Below are 14,021 nucleotides of genomic sequence, written 5' to 3' on the forward strand. Positions count from 1 at the left end.
TGGTATGAATAACTAGGGCCCTGAAAGGGGTCAGCTCTATCCCTAGAAATCTTTTTGAGAACTCTATGCAGGAGTGGTATGGATGGAAAGGCGTACAGGAGGCCTGAGCTCTACTCAAGACGAAAAGTGTCTCAGAGCGGAAGCCGCGCTGGAAACTCCATCGTGCAAAACTGCTGACGTGCGTTCTCAGCAGTGGCGAACAGATGTTGCAAAACCTGAGCATTTTGAATTTCTCGTACTTGAAGAGGAGATTGAGGGTTCGGAGATCTAAAACTAGGGTGAAGTTCCTTGTCTTTTTTGGGAAACAGAGAGTAGCGGAAACAGGAACCACAGCCTACTTCTAGCACCAGAACCCTCTCTATAGTTCCTTGGCATAGAGAGCTGTAACTTCCTTGCGGAGAAGGGACAGATGATCCTCCAACAGCAAGTTGTGAGCTCTCTCGACCTGGACCTCGATTTGCAGGGAGTCACATGTCGGGCCACCATGAGCTTTAGGGACTACTCCCGCAAAGCCTTCAAGTGCATGGCACGGCAATCGGGGCACAACTCCAAATTGTGGCCATGCTCCACACACCATAGGCAGACAAGGTGCAGATCCACATTCGACAGACGACAGACTCCACAGGGCTTGAATACTGTCTTCCAAGATGACATCCTTTACACCAGGAAGAAAATTCTCAAAAATACATGACAAAATGTAGAAAAAATACAGTCAAAAAATGACTGAGGGGTAGATCTTATCCAGATCAGCGATGGCTGGGGTGGAAAGAAAAGAACTGATGTCAGAGCACCTGGGTGGCACCTATATAGGTATAGCAACGTCACTACCAGCGCAGACAATGGCACATGCCAAGCCGATTGATGCCACCTGATGGCAAGCAGGGGTACTGTTCACCAAAATCTTCCAGATCCAGTCTGACACCTGTGAAATTCAAAGTTAAGGAATCTGCAGCTAGAAGTCTCTATCAGATTCTTGGTGTGCCACTGTAGCCTGGCTATGCGACTTTAAACTAACAATTAGACCGATCAAAATAAACCATTTTCGACAGGTCAACACCTTTTTTCTAATTTAATAATCACCCTTAAGTAGGCCTTACTGCCAATAAGGCAGTGACTATAGTATTTTAAAGTAGGACTGTTTCCCGTGTTGGTGCTGTGCAAAAGGCTCAAAACAAGTTACTTACCTTCAATAACGCACTTTCTTATGGAGACTCTATCTAACCGTATATTTCTCACATTCTGAAAATTCCCTAGATGTCAGACTGCATCTGGAACCATTTTGCAGCAGTACCTCTGCGTGCCAGTAGAAGGTGCTCTGCGGCTCCACACTGATGCCATTCTGCTCAGGAAATGCACACAATCCATGCAGGGAATGGGCGAGCTAAGTACACAGTCACAGAAATGTAAATGAGTGTGTCAGTAGGCCCGACACGGGTAAAAAGTCCTGTTCACACTACTGAACAGAAAACAGGTATGTTGCAGTGTGCTCATGTCACAACTCCTTGTAAAGGTAGTAGCCCTCTACCATGACAAGGGTAGTGTTTAGTATACCCTTCTGGTCCATTAAGACTGCAATACCATCAGACAGGCATATGTCATGATGCACACGCATGACCAATGTTCACCCCGGCACAGAATCATTACCAGGTATCGAGATATTCATGCAGCAGGGGCATTCAGGGCAGGGGTGCTCATCCCCGACCATGCAGGGGACGTTTATGTCCCAATAGTGGAGTAGTGCAAGTTGAATAGAGTGCACAGTGGTCAATAAATCTTCCTATGAAGTGGCATCATCTCTGGTTTTTCTCAGTTACGATTTGTTCAGGATGCAGCAGACAGAGAGTGGTGGCTTATTCTCATTAGGATGCAGTCTAATGCTTTAGTTTTCTGCAATGTTTTGCAGTATGCTGAGTAGTGCCCCTGAGATGCAGGACATAGAGATGGGTTTGTTCCACTAGGAAGCAATCCAATTTGATACTTAGTGCCTCTAAAATAGAAAGCAGTGTGGTGGATTAATGTGATTTCATTTATTGCAGCGGTTTAATGTGTACTAGAATGCATTACTCTGGGAAAGCATCACTAGCAAGCAGTGCACTGTGGTGTGGTGGGTTAGGGTCTTTAGGATGCAGTTTCATGTAAAGGGTTAGTCTCTTTTTAATGCTGCGCAATGGACAAGCATGTGTTGCTAAGACTGTGCAATGTGGTGGGTTAGTGTCGCTTGGACACAAGAAATGTGATGGATTAGTGACCCTACAATGCGGTGTGATGTGGGGGAGTGTCACTATGATGCAGCAATGCAGCCTAAGTGCCTCTCTGAAGCAATACAATACCGCAGGGTTACAGCCCTCAATATGTAATATGATCAGCTAGAGCCCTTAAAGTGCAGTGTAATGCTCCAGCTAGGGTTTGTGAGGCTGTACCACCCTGCCCTTATGCCTATTGTGACCAGCTCTATTTGCTTTTTTAAGTTTTATGACAACAAGTGCTAAATAAATACAAAGCGCAAACTGAAAGTAGCATTTAGCCTTTGACTGAAACCTAGGTGACATTTCAGGCTGACATTGGTCGAAGTTATTACTTTCTCACTATGTTTTATGGAGTCCCAAGTCAACAACATACCAGGGAAAGAGCTAAAGCCAGTGAAAGTCCCTCAAAATTTGATGTGTCATCATCAAACTCCCGCTGATGCCTCTGGATTTTGAGGCCAAAAGCTCTGAGCGGGGCAAAAGAGGATTCCATAGCCATGGAGATCACTCTGCTACCTCACCCCGATTCAAAGTTTTACCTTCAAACATAATCACATTTTTGGTTGTCGAAATCCACCAGTGGGGCAAAGCTAGAAACTGTAGTCATGCTAGGTACTTTGATCACAAGGTCCTACGAAGACCTTTTTAGTCTGCCATAATGCTCTGAGAAGGAAAAACCTGGATCCTGTGCCAAAAAAAGGAGTGCCCTCCACAGGGAACTCTCTCAGCACATTGTCCCAGTCTTTTGGAGACAGAAAAATGACAAAGGTCCAAATTTGTTGTACTCCTAGGAAAGTTTTTTCTGGTCACTTCTGCAGCATGCAGGTTGTCGGGCAGGCTTCTGGACACCAGGTCTCTCTCCTGCCGACCTGTAGGGACCAGTCTAACATGGTCAGCTGGACCTTCTGGGAGACAAGAATTATTTTGCCTGTTGTGTCTAGCAGTTGTATCAGTAGGCCAACCACTGAGCATCTGGACAGCAGTCCTAGTACCTCAATGCCAGAAGGCATCAACATTCCATGAGCCTTCTTTATCATGTATTGTCTTCCCAGGTCTAGGAATGTTCACAGGAGGAGGAGTCAATCAGGAAAAAGCCTTATTGTGTGCACTAGCCAATGATTGTAGAATTCACTATCCCCAACTCTGGCTATTTCCCCATAAAATCCCAACTGCCTCTTATAGCACTTACTTTCTCAGTTTACTGCAAGCCTTTCTAGATACCTTCATAAAAAATGTCCCTAGCCTTCTTCCAGTCTTGCCCCTCAATTCAGCAACTTCCCCAAAGAGACAAGATTCCCTCCACTCTGCCAGTGCTGGTACTCATTTTTCATCTTGCTCAGACAACAGACAAAAGGTCTAAGGAGGCACTAGGCATGAATGGCAATAGGCATGAATGGTTTCAGTTCTTGATTGTCCCATTTGGGTTCTCCACTTTCAAATGACGAACTGTGACAGCTGCCCTTTGTATTGTCAATTGATCAGGGCAGTGTGGCAAGCAAATACTAAAACTGTGTAAACTCAAATACCAGTAAGTCCACTTTTATAAAGTTAAATCTCTTTCACAATTGAATTAGGTTTTTGATACTGAATAGAAAATTACTCTGATTGATTGCACTATCAATTTCCTAGGCCAAAGTACAATAAAGTGGCTATGCCCTACTTTTACACATTAAGCACCCAGACATGTGGGCTTACAAGGCACCATTTAGGGTTGAATTAGCTAATATATAAAAGTAGGTTGTTTCATATGGGAAAGGCATTTTTCCTTGCCATGTGACACTGCAGTGCCTTTCAACTGTAGTTCAGCTGAGTAACGATGCTCTTTTGAGACATTCAATTTTGTCATTCATGCAAGTGGTGTAAATTCACACTGCAGCCAGCATGACATTTGACTCACACCACTGGTGCAATTTCTGCCAAATTAAAATACAGTACATTACTGGAAAGTTAAGTAACCCAAGTGGGTGGAATCACTTTACAGTACAGATTTATGGACACAGCACCATGACATTGCATGGTAGTCTCACAGCGCACAGAATCAAAATGCCAGCATAAATATTGTTCATGAGAAGGTGAAAATCATGGGTGACCAAGCCAAAAAGTTGAATTCCTTACACCAAATATGCAGCCATTAACGAACAAAAATATACAGACCACTCAGCTCACCAAAAAGAGCACTTTTCCTCAAAAGTTGATGCAGAAGGTGATTCCAGGGCTTGAGACCCAGTACTGCAGTCTCACACTTTTGTAGGTAGATCAAGGTACCATACAAATGGACACATTTTTAGGAAACAGTGAGAGACAAAAGATTGATGCTAGGTGATATTTTTTGTTCACAATAGTTGGTTTTAAGTCAACAGAACCACTTATGTACCAAAGTGAGTATTTTAAAACTATAAGCCCAGTTTGACAGGTGGCAAGTGTGAGAATACTTCTTTTTTTATAGACCAATAAAGAGATGGATAATTAATTACTACTACTACCACCACTTTTTAATTTTAGTTAATTTCAACATATTGTTCTTTTTATGAGGTCTCACTTCCAATACAAACGATTAAGTAAAGAAAATAAACACAAGCTGAAAGTTTCATATTATTAGAAAACATAAATCTTAAACTTTGGAAATTAAATAAAAAGAAGGCAAGAAGTGTTTAAAATAATCAATTATTTTATAGTGAGAGTAAACTTCCGATTGGTGAGTAGAGAAATATGGAAAGAGAGATTGGCCAAACTTTAAAAACGGATATGTGCGGTATCAACCAAACTTACGTCCTGTTCAGGAGGAGTCTGATTAATGTATGCATGCTTTGTCAAATTCATCTCTTTACCGTCTATCTTCCTAAAGACGTCATATATTTTTCTGACCTTGAACGCCTGACTTCTTGGTGTTTTATTTCCATTATAGCCCATGTCATTTCCATTACTGGGAGAGGATGGGCCAATGCGAAACACGTGGCAAAATATTCTTACAATCCGTAAAAGACTCTTCATTTGAGCTTCATAACTGCTTGACAAGCTGAAAAAGAAAACTTACGATGAAAATGTTTATTTGGCTTCATGGAGTTACCAACAGAAATGTCAAACAAAAAGCACTTCTGCCTATGAATTTTGTCCTTCCAAACATCATTAAAAATAGGAGGGATATCTGAGATCTACAGACTCCTCCTCTAATACTCACATAACATTTTAATATATTCTAGTGTTGCTAAGAGGAAGGAGTGCACAACTTGAAGATTATCCACATCTCCATAACATTGATCTCTTCTATCTGCCAAATATATAAAAAGACTTAGTAAAAAAGTCATTATCAAAGGTCCTTCAAGTGCTTTGATGGAACACAACCTGGCCCGAACACCCTCCATTCACAATGCTACAGGAAGTCATTTCAACTGTGTCAGTGTTGCTTGTATTTCTAGCTTCCAAATACTGAATATAAAACTAAGTCATAGTGGAGAAACCATAAAATTATACACTTTGTAAAGTTGGACAAGGCAGTGCTATAGATGTAGTCAATATCTATGCAGCTAGAAAAGGGGCTAAATTATAACCTGTTCATATGACAATGCTAACCTACATTCCTTGAAAGATACAATTCATCTTAGCTGTAGAGCACTGTGCAGTACGATCTGGGCCAAGAATCTTAGGAAGGGAGTTAAAAAGTTAAAATGCAGTCATACTTGGAAAATGTATAGTGGCAGTGGAAGGCACAAGTTAGTACTCTCTGTTGCTGAGTATCGAGTGTCAAGTTTCATTCACTTTTCTAAAACTATTCTAAGTTATGAGAAAGGACAAAATAAACATGAGGAAAGTCACAGTGAGAAACAAGGTTGAGACAGGATGAAATTAGAAGAAATAAATACAAAATGGAAAAGACAGAGTTTGGGTAAAAAAATATATGACTCAAGTAAGTGATGGATTAAGTGAACAATGGGAGATGAGCAAAGAAGCATGCTGAATGAATCGTAGATCAATTAACAGTAGATTAATGGGCTGCATCATGTAAAACAACTTGTGGTGGAGTTACGGGAATATGCTAACAATATATTACGCTATGGATGATATTAGCATCATACTGTACCATTTAATATGCTTTTTATGGTCAGAATTGTTGTTTCAATAAATGACATTTTGCACAACAAATATCATTGCAAGCTTTCATTACCGGCAAATTTGAATACGGTTTAGATAATCTGTTTACGTCTAACGGCCAAATGCTGCCAAGAAATTCAATTTCCACTGACCTAAAACTTTACACGATGCAATCTTGCTACTTCAATTGGTAAAGCCGATAGGGGAAGTATTTTCCTCATCATTTTTAACTGATTGTTTAAGTCTTTTTCTCCTATGCTGATTTATGCTGCAAAGTAAAGTTCACTCTCAAAAGTACTCACAGATTTCCACTAGGTCACTCAGAATGCTGATGTTTTTACCTCTGCGCCCTCAGAAGCGGAGGGTAAACATCTGATAGCACCAGTGTCCAGATTCCTAACTTGGGACCTTTACAGATCTTGAAAAGATGCCACTCCACAGAACAGGGAGGGCAGTGAGGAAACGATGAATACAGCATCCACTGGAAAGAGAGTTACCAAAGATAAATAACATTCTTTTGACATTCTCCGCAAATGCCGTACCTTAGAATAGATACCAAATCAGAAGCTCCCCAGGTAGAGATTCTGTGGAATGGACTAAAAATTCAACAGTCTTTCAGGACTGAGTGGACACAATGTTCTCTCACCTGGATTGGACTGCCAAGGTAGTAGTGTTTTGTGATATCAGGCCCTGGCACCCATGTCACAGCCTGGCAGCCGTGCAGATGTCAAAGACTGGCACTCTGCTGCCAACGCAGTCGTAACAGAATGGGCTATTAGATCATCTGGTGGCTGCGTCTTGGCCGGTGTGTAATAGGTCTTGAGGCAGAATATCATCCATCATGACAGGGTCCTCTTTTGCATTGCATTCCCTTTCTTCACCCCGATGGGCTACACAAAAAGCCGCCCGTCAACACAGTGTTGCTTGGTAAGCTCAATTTAAAAGCTTAAAATCCTTCAGGGTTCAGCCAAAGAAGCCTCTCCTCCTCTTTCAAAAGGATGAGGGGGAAAGGAAAAACGCAGGTTGATAGATTGCCTGCAAGTGGCCTACAGCAGACCACCACCATCACTTTTGTGAACACCTATGGGGCACTGGCAAGGCCAAAGGGGAGCGCGGCAAAACTGAAAATGCTCCCAGCCTACCTTGAACCAGGTAACATCTGTGGGACTGCAGGACAGGTATAACGAGGGGGCAGATCACCCCCTATCCTCACCATCTTCATCTCTTGGTGATGGCAAACGTTAGCCAGAATTGGAGCCAAAAAGATAATGGCACCTCTGATGTCGGTTTAGGTTCATGCATCAGAACCAGCACCAGATCCTCCTCCAGCGCCAGTGGTATCAGTATCCGCACTGATGAGGGAGACAAAAGCATAGGTCTTAGAGCGAGGGTGAAAGTCTGCACTGGAGTCCATAACAGGTCAAGATGGTCAGACAGCGCTAAGGACGGATGTGCCAATGGTAACCTAGCTGAGGGGCCCAGTGGATCCTTGTGGCAAAAGGTGCTCCAGAGGGAGATAGAGGAATTCCAGTATGGCCTTCTGAGTGGCATCAGTGTGCTGCGATGTCACTAATGGTCAGGGGAAATCAGGGCACACCATGCCCAAATGAAGACTGCTCCATATCTGGACATCTGGAGGGAGATGGACTAAGAGTGTGATGCCCTTGTGCCTTCTCTTTGGATAGAAATGGGCAGGATTGGGTCACGTTCTGCTTCACTTTTTTGTGCAGATGAATGGAATTCGATTTTGATTTACTTGAGGACTTAGACTGCGAAGCTGACCTCCCACAGGAGCAACCGCAGGTGCTGGAGTAAATCAGTCCTCTTGACTTGGAGCGGGGCTTAAAAGAGTCCCATAACTTCTTGTATTTGGTGACTACAGCTGTGCTTTTTGGTCCTGGATCACCTTCTGGGCCCAAGTCCAGGCACCAAATACACACTTCACCTGGGTTCACGGTGACATCTGTGTTCTACAGTCATATCATGTTTTGAAACCTGAAGCCTTCGGAGGGAACACTGTTCCCTAGCACACTGGATTTCTTTCTGTATTTAGAAGTCGTTGAAAGGCTGATAAAATTGGGAGCGGAGTTCCAGATTCAAGTGAGAAGGCCTGGAAAGAAAGGAACTGGCATCAGTGTGCAGGGGAGTACTTATATGCAGTTCCGCTCCATTACCTCCACGGCAGTAAATGGTCAACGCTGAGCAGCACAGCCACCATGGGGCCTAACAGCTGTATAGGAGCATTGCTGAATCACTGCTGGTGGAATTTTTGTAGATCTAGTCTGGCACCTGTGGAGTATTAGATGGGGAAGAATTTACAGTTAGAAGTAGACATTAAAAAAGGACAAAACCTTGAAGCACATCACAATAAAGCAAGGAAACACTAGATTCAGTTTCTTTACATGCAGGCATCAATTTCATAGGTAGGATTTAATACATTTGAGAACTACTTTACAAAGCCTAGACATGTTTGCAAGTGTTTTAGCAGTACTGAATTATCTATTTTATCACAGGAAGCAGATATGCACGTCTCAGCTGATTAAGGCTGATGGGTGCTCCTGGACATCAGCAATGAGGATGTTGTTGTATATGTTTGTCATTGTTAAGCAGAAAGCAGTGGTAGCAGGATGAATTAATTATCAACATACATGATTATTTCATGAGACTTGTGAATCTTGCAGTTAAGTAGGCAAATGCAAGGAAAGAATTTCCTGATAACTATACCAATGGGAGCAGAGTATGTCCCATTTAACATATTGGATATTAACTACCTATAAATTGAGTATAAATGAAGGAAGGACAGACGTAAGCTGTTTATGACAACAAAGCAAAACTTTGCTATTGGGGATTTCCAAATAAAACTGGACCTCAATAGTTCTAATTTTAAATCAGATATTCTCTCAAATTTGATATTTAAACTTGAACTTTCAAACTCGATTTGAACCATAAAATTGTTGTGGACTCTCAAAATTGCGGTAATACTGGGTAGCATTTAATGTTGGCTATCATTCAACAGACATAACAACAACGTACCACCAATCAAACGTATTGAAGGTCAAGGTCAAGACAAACTTTTTTTTTTTTTAAACTATTTTATGTTTGACTTCAAAGCAGCAGCGTTTGAAAGGCTAATAAACGGTTTTCTCAAGATCTCAAGAACATTTTGGTGATGGATCACACAAGAACTGTACATAATGAAAGGGTGAGTCAGGTTTTTTAAGTACCGCAACTCAAGGAATTGTCAGTTGACTATTTCCAATATGAGCTCACAGCTGTAAGTGCAAACAAATGGGTGAAGAGTATATGAAATCAAAACGTGATTTAGTCCAAGCTGCCATGATAACAGTGCATCCAAAAACGAAGAGAACTTATGTTTCTTTGGGTTAGCAGACCACCAATCTATATTTGCATCTGTGGTTGCAGACTTACTGCATGCCTTAAGGTGTCTCTTGAGGTACTCCGAGAGGCGCAAGAGCACAGAGAGTTACCACAATCTATGTGCAAGGCGCAGATAGTTCTACTTCCCAAGCCAAACAAGGACCATGGTGATACCAACTCCTACCATCCTCTGTCCAAGATTGTGGAGAGTGGCCACTCATCTTGAGCATGCCGAACAGTGTGGGTTTATGCCTGGTTGAGGGACACACATGAACTTGCAGCGATTTTCCCATGTGCTCCATTCAATCGCACATAGTGACCTGGATGCGGCAGTGGTGGCCTTAGACAACGAAAGGGTGTTTGATACTCTTAATTGGGAGTACCTATGGGAGGTCCTTCAGAGAATGGGCCTCGGACCGACTTTTTTCCAGGGTGAAATTGCTCTATGCGAGCCCGTGGCCAGGGCGTGAATGGGCCCACCGGATTCAGAGCAGTTTTCCATTGAAAGAGGTACCAGGTATGGGTGCCCTTTGTCTCTGCTCCTTTTTACCTTGGCCATGGAGTCACTGGCGATACACCTCCACCGAGACATGGCCAGCTGGGGAATCGAAGTATGGAGTAATACACACATCGTCTTACTCCATGAAGACGACGTGCTTGTATATGTCACCTGCCCCAAACAGTCCGTCAGCGAGCTGCTGCATATCAGGTCTAAATTCGAGGTGGCATCAGGCCTCAGGGTAAATAAACAAAAGACGGTATTGTTCCCACTGACCACATTGGCATGACAGCCCTCTGCAGGACTCCTGGTGACTGGGCTTCATTGGGAGAGCGACCGCTTTCAATATCTGGAGGTTCAGATGGCAACTGATCCGGGAACCCTATGCAGCCTCAACATGGTCAATGTTCTTCATAGCCTGGAGGTCTCCATTAATTTCTGGGTACGCCTACTATTAACAGTGATAGGCACTGTGTAAAATGGTGCTTCTCTCTTGTTGCCTGTCGCTCTGCAAAACTCCATATATAAAATTCCTCTGTCCACCTTTGCTCAACTCAATAAACTCCTAGTGTCCCTGGTGTGGGAGAGTCAAGCTGGATGTCCCAAGATATGGATCTGGAGGAGGTCAGGGTTTACCAGACCTCAGATTGTACTATTTCGCCAGCCTACTTCAATATGCTGCTCTGTGGTGTGCTGAGTTCTACTACCTACACTATGCGCACTTAACCCTTCTATGTCTGCATAGGATCATCAGCACCACCTCAGCGGCCTGCCCTCGCTGAGGGGTGACACCAGTGACCTTTCTTCATAAGACATGGGGCTATGGTGCTCTGGGGGATTGTGGGGTTCCTGGAGGGAAGTCCTGAGGACATTGCAGGAAATCAACCAGGTGGTGTTAAAGTCTGCTGTAGAACACTGTTTGCTTGGAGTGCTCCTGACACCTCCACCTGGGACTCGGATCCACCACAGATTTGCTTTGTTGGGTCTGGTCTCGGCCAAACATAGGCTGGCTATACACTGGGGACGATCTGCGGCCCCAGTGAGAGGCAAGTTGCTGGCAGATGCCCTGGAGTGAGGGGGTGGGGGGTAGCACAGGAGAAGCGCTTACGCGCAGTGCGCTCAGACAACCACGCCCAACACGATTTAGATATCTGGGAGAGAATGCAAAAAAAATTGTCGGTCACCCTTGGGACACGCACCCACATATAACCCTTGGGAGTTAGCATCCAGGGATACCCCTCACCATCAGCTCTGGGGATGGGTCCACACCCGAGCATGCCTGAGCCTTACCTGTGACATACCCCGGAAGCTGAGTTGGTTCAAGGGGAATGCAACAGATGGCTCTTGGTTCCCCTTCCCTTCCTCATAGGCGCCTTTGTATTACCTGCTGACCTCTGCCCTCTCTTTCCACCCCACTTCCGTTTGCAGGGTTTATCCCAGTTGAGCTGCTTTTTGTCTATTTTATAATTTCACATGTTTAAAGTATAGTTTTTTTTCCAGCTGTCATAACTATTGATACACATGTGATAATCTATGCATCAGTATCCTGCTGCTAGCTGCCCTATATACATGATTGCCCTCCATGGCACATAGGTGAATGTGCTGCATCACAATGCTGTACTTGGTCTAAAAACCAAATAAAAACAAGTTTAAAAAAAAGAGGTGTCTCTTGAAGAAAGACACACAGTTTCAAAGTGATAAATAGTATCAGTTCAATGGGCTTACCAAAGTCAAGTGCAATACCCCACCTCTTAAGGGTTTTGATTAAACTTTATAGACAGAAGGAGTACTAGTAACAGTCATCAGGTAATGCTCCAGGACCAGACTCAGGGCCTCATTTTGAGTTTGGTGGGCGGCAGAGGCCACCCGCCATACTCTTTAGGACGGAACACCGCCACTTCGGTTTTCCGCTCACTGGCCCTATTATGAGTTCCCCGCTGGGCCAGCGGACGGAAACAGAGTTTCTGCCCGCTGGCCCAGCGAGAAACAGGACACAACATTGATGCCGGCTTGTAATCGAGCCTGCGGCAATGTTGCAGTGCGTGGGGTGAGAAAGCATCCGTCGTGCTTTTCACTGCCTGTAAATCAGGCAGTGAAAAGTGCAACGGGCATCCCATCCTGCAAAAGTCAGCGGAGAGGAGACTTATAGACTGTCGACTGGTGGCAACACTGGTCATAATGGGGAGGCCGGACAGCTGCTTTAGCGGTGGTCTGACTGCCACCATGAGTCTGGCAGTCCCAGGACCACCAGACTCGTAATAAGGGCCTCAGTGGCAGTTGATGTTTTTAAAAGCAATATCTCACTTAAGGCCTCTCTGATAGGAAATGTGATAGGAGCAGCTATTTTTGGATTTTTCGTGTCATCTTGGACAGGGGCAGTCATGGTTCAGATTTTTTTTTTATAAAAAAAGAGTTGGGAGTCTACCTGCTTGCTATCGTCCAATTTCTCTCGACTCCATGGTAAAGGTGCTACGCAGAATTGTTCTTAATAGGCTTAAGAGTTGGGCAGAGGAAAAAGGGATTTTATCAGATGTACAGTATGGCTTTCCCCGGAATTGGGAACAATTGAAGAATGTCTCAATCTCCTTTTGATTCCCAGCAAATAAACTAAAGAAGGCCTCCATCCATATGGGTTTTATGGATTCAACAGCAGCATTTGATTCTGTGAATCAGTTTAAACAGTGGCTGATGATGAAGGCTGATGGGGTAGAAAAGCCACTCATCACTATTTTAAAGAGGTTACCTCAAGACACATAAGTCAAGGTTGTTACGCTCCCACTGGGGTCTGTACAGAGAAACTAGTCTTGGTAAAAGGGGTAAGACAGGGTTCTGTGGTGGCTCCATTTTTATTTTCATTTTATATTAACAGTTTGGAAAAATTTTTAGTTGATGGGGGAAAGATTTACCACAGCTAGGGAGACAGGCTGTCCCATTTTTTTTTTTTATAAGCGGACAACGCAGTATTGTTATCAAGAACAGCAAATGGCCTACAATTTTTGATTTATTCATTTAAATGTAGATTTAATTATTAACCAAGACAAATCTTATATTATGACTAGTGGGCCTAGGGTATGTACCTATTTAGGCTTGCAATTTGTGGTTTCCTTAGATTGGGAATATCTCCTTATTGTTAGAACACAACAAATGCTGAGATCTGTGGAAGCCGTTAAGAGATTTGCTGCAAAGTTAGGAGGAACACCACTCAGGCCTATATTGGAAATCTATAGGGCAACATGTTTGTAAATAGTGAAATGGGAGCTGTTCGGGAAATACGTAGGACACAACAAAAAGAAACAAAGTAGTCCGTTTTCTACTTCGATTGAACACAGACGCGGAAGAAAGGAGAGTCCGTTGTCTATGTTGATGAATTTCGAAAAGCATAAAGGAAACCGAGTCGGAAAAACTCGGTTCGACTTTAAAATGAATAAGAAATAAAAACGGCGCACCTGCTACTCGCGTTGGCGAAGCGTGGCAATGTTCAAACATAGGTAGGATAAGATTGGACGTAGAACACAACAAAAAGAAACAAAGTAGTCCGTTTTTTACTTCGATTGAACACAGACGCGGAAGAAAGGAGAGTCCGTTGTCTGTGTAGATTAACCTCGTAAAGCATAAAGGAAACCGAGTCGGAATAACTCGGTTCGATTTCTAAGATAAGAAACAGAAACGGCGTACCTGCTACTCGCGTTGGCGAAGCGTGATAAAGCTTAAATACAGGTAGGATAAGATTGGAAACTATTAGGAGAATTGGGGTAATGTTGACATGGGACCTTATTTAATAGATATGTTTATGATTGTGTTGTGACAGA

General features: G+C 43.3%; 1 protein-coding gene across 2 annotated transcripts in view; it reads right to left on the reverse strand.

The window, feature by feature from the left end:
• The window catches only part of HACE1 (HECT domain and ankyrin repeat containing E3 ubiquitin protein ligase 1), a 299,062-nt gene that overhangs the window by 158,191 nt on the left and 126,850 nt on the right, over positions 1-14,021 (reverse strand). The window contains exon 11 of one of the 2 annotated variants that reach the window (XM_069235476.1): positions 5,112-5,262. In XM_069235476.1, the coding sequence (XP_069091577.1) occupies positions 5,112-5,262 (151 nt within the window). Of the gene's footprint in view, positions 1-5,015; positions 5,263-14,021 lie in introns of both variants that reach the window. The other variant, XM_069235475.1, reaches the window with a different exon arrangement.

This window comes from Pleurodeles waltl, chromosome 5 (assembly GCF_031143425.1).
Source record: "Pleurodeles waltl isolate 20211129_DDA chromosome 5, aPleWal1.hap1.20221129, whole genome shotgun sequence".
Taxonomy (NCBI): domain Eukaryota; kingdom Metazoa; phylum Chordata; class Amphibia; order Caudata; family Salamandridae; genus Pleurodeles; species Pleurodeles waltl.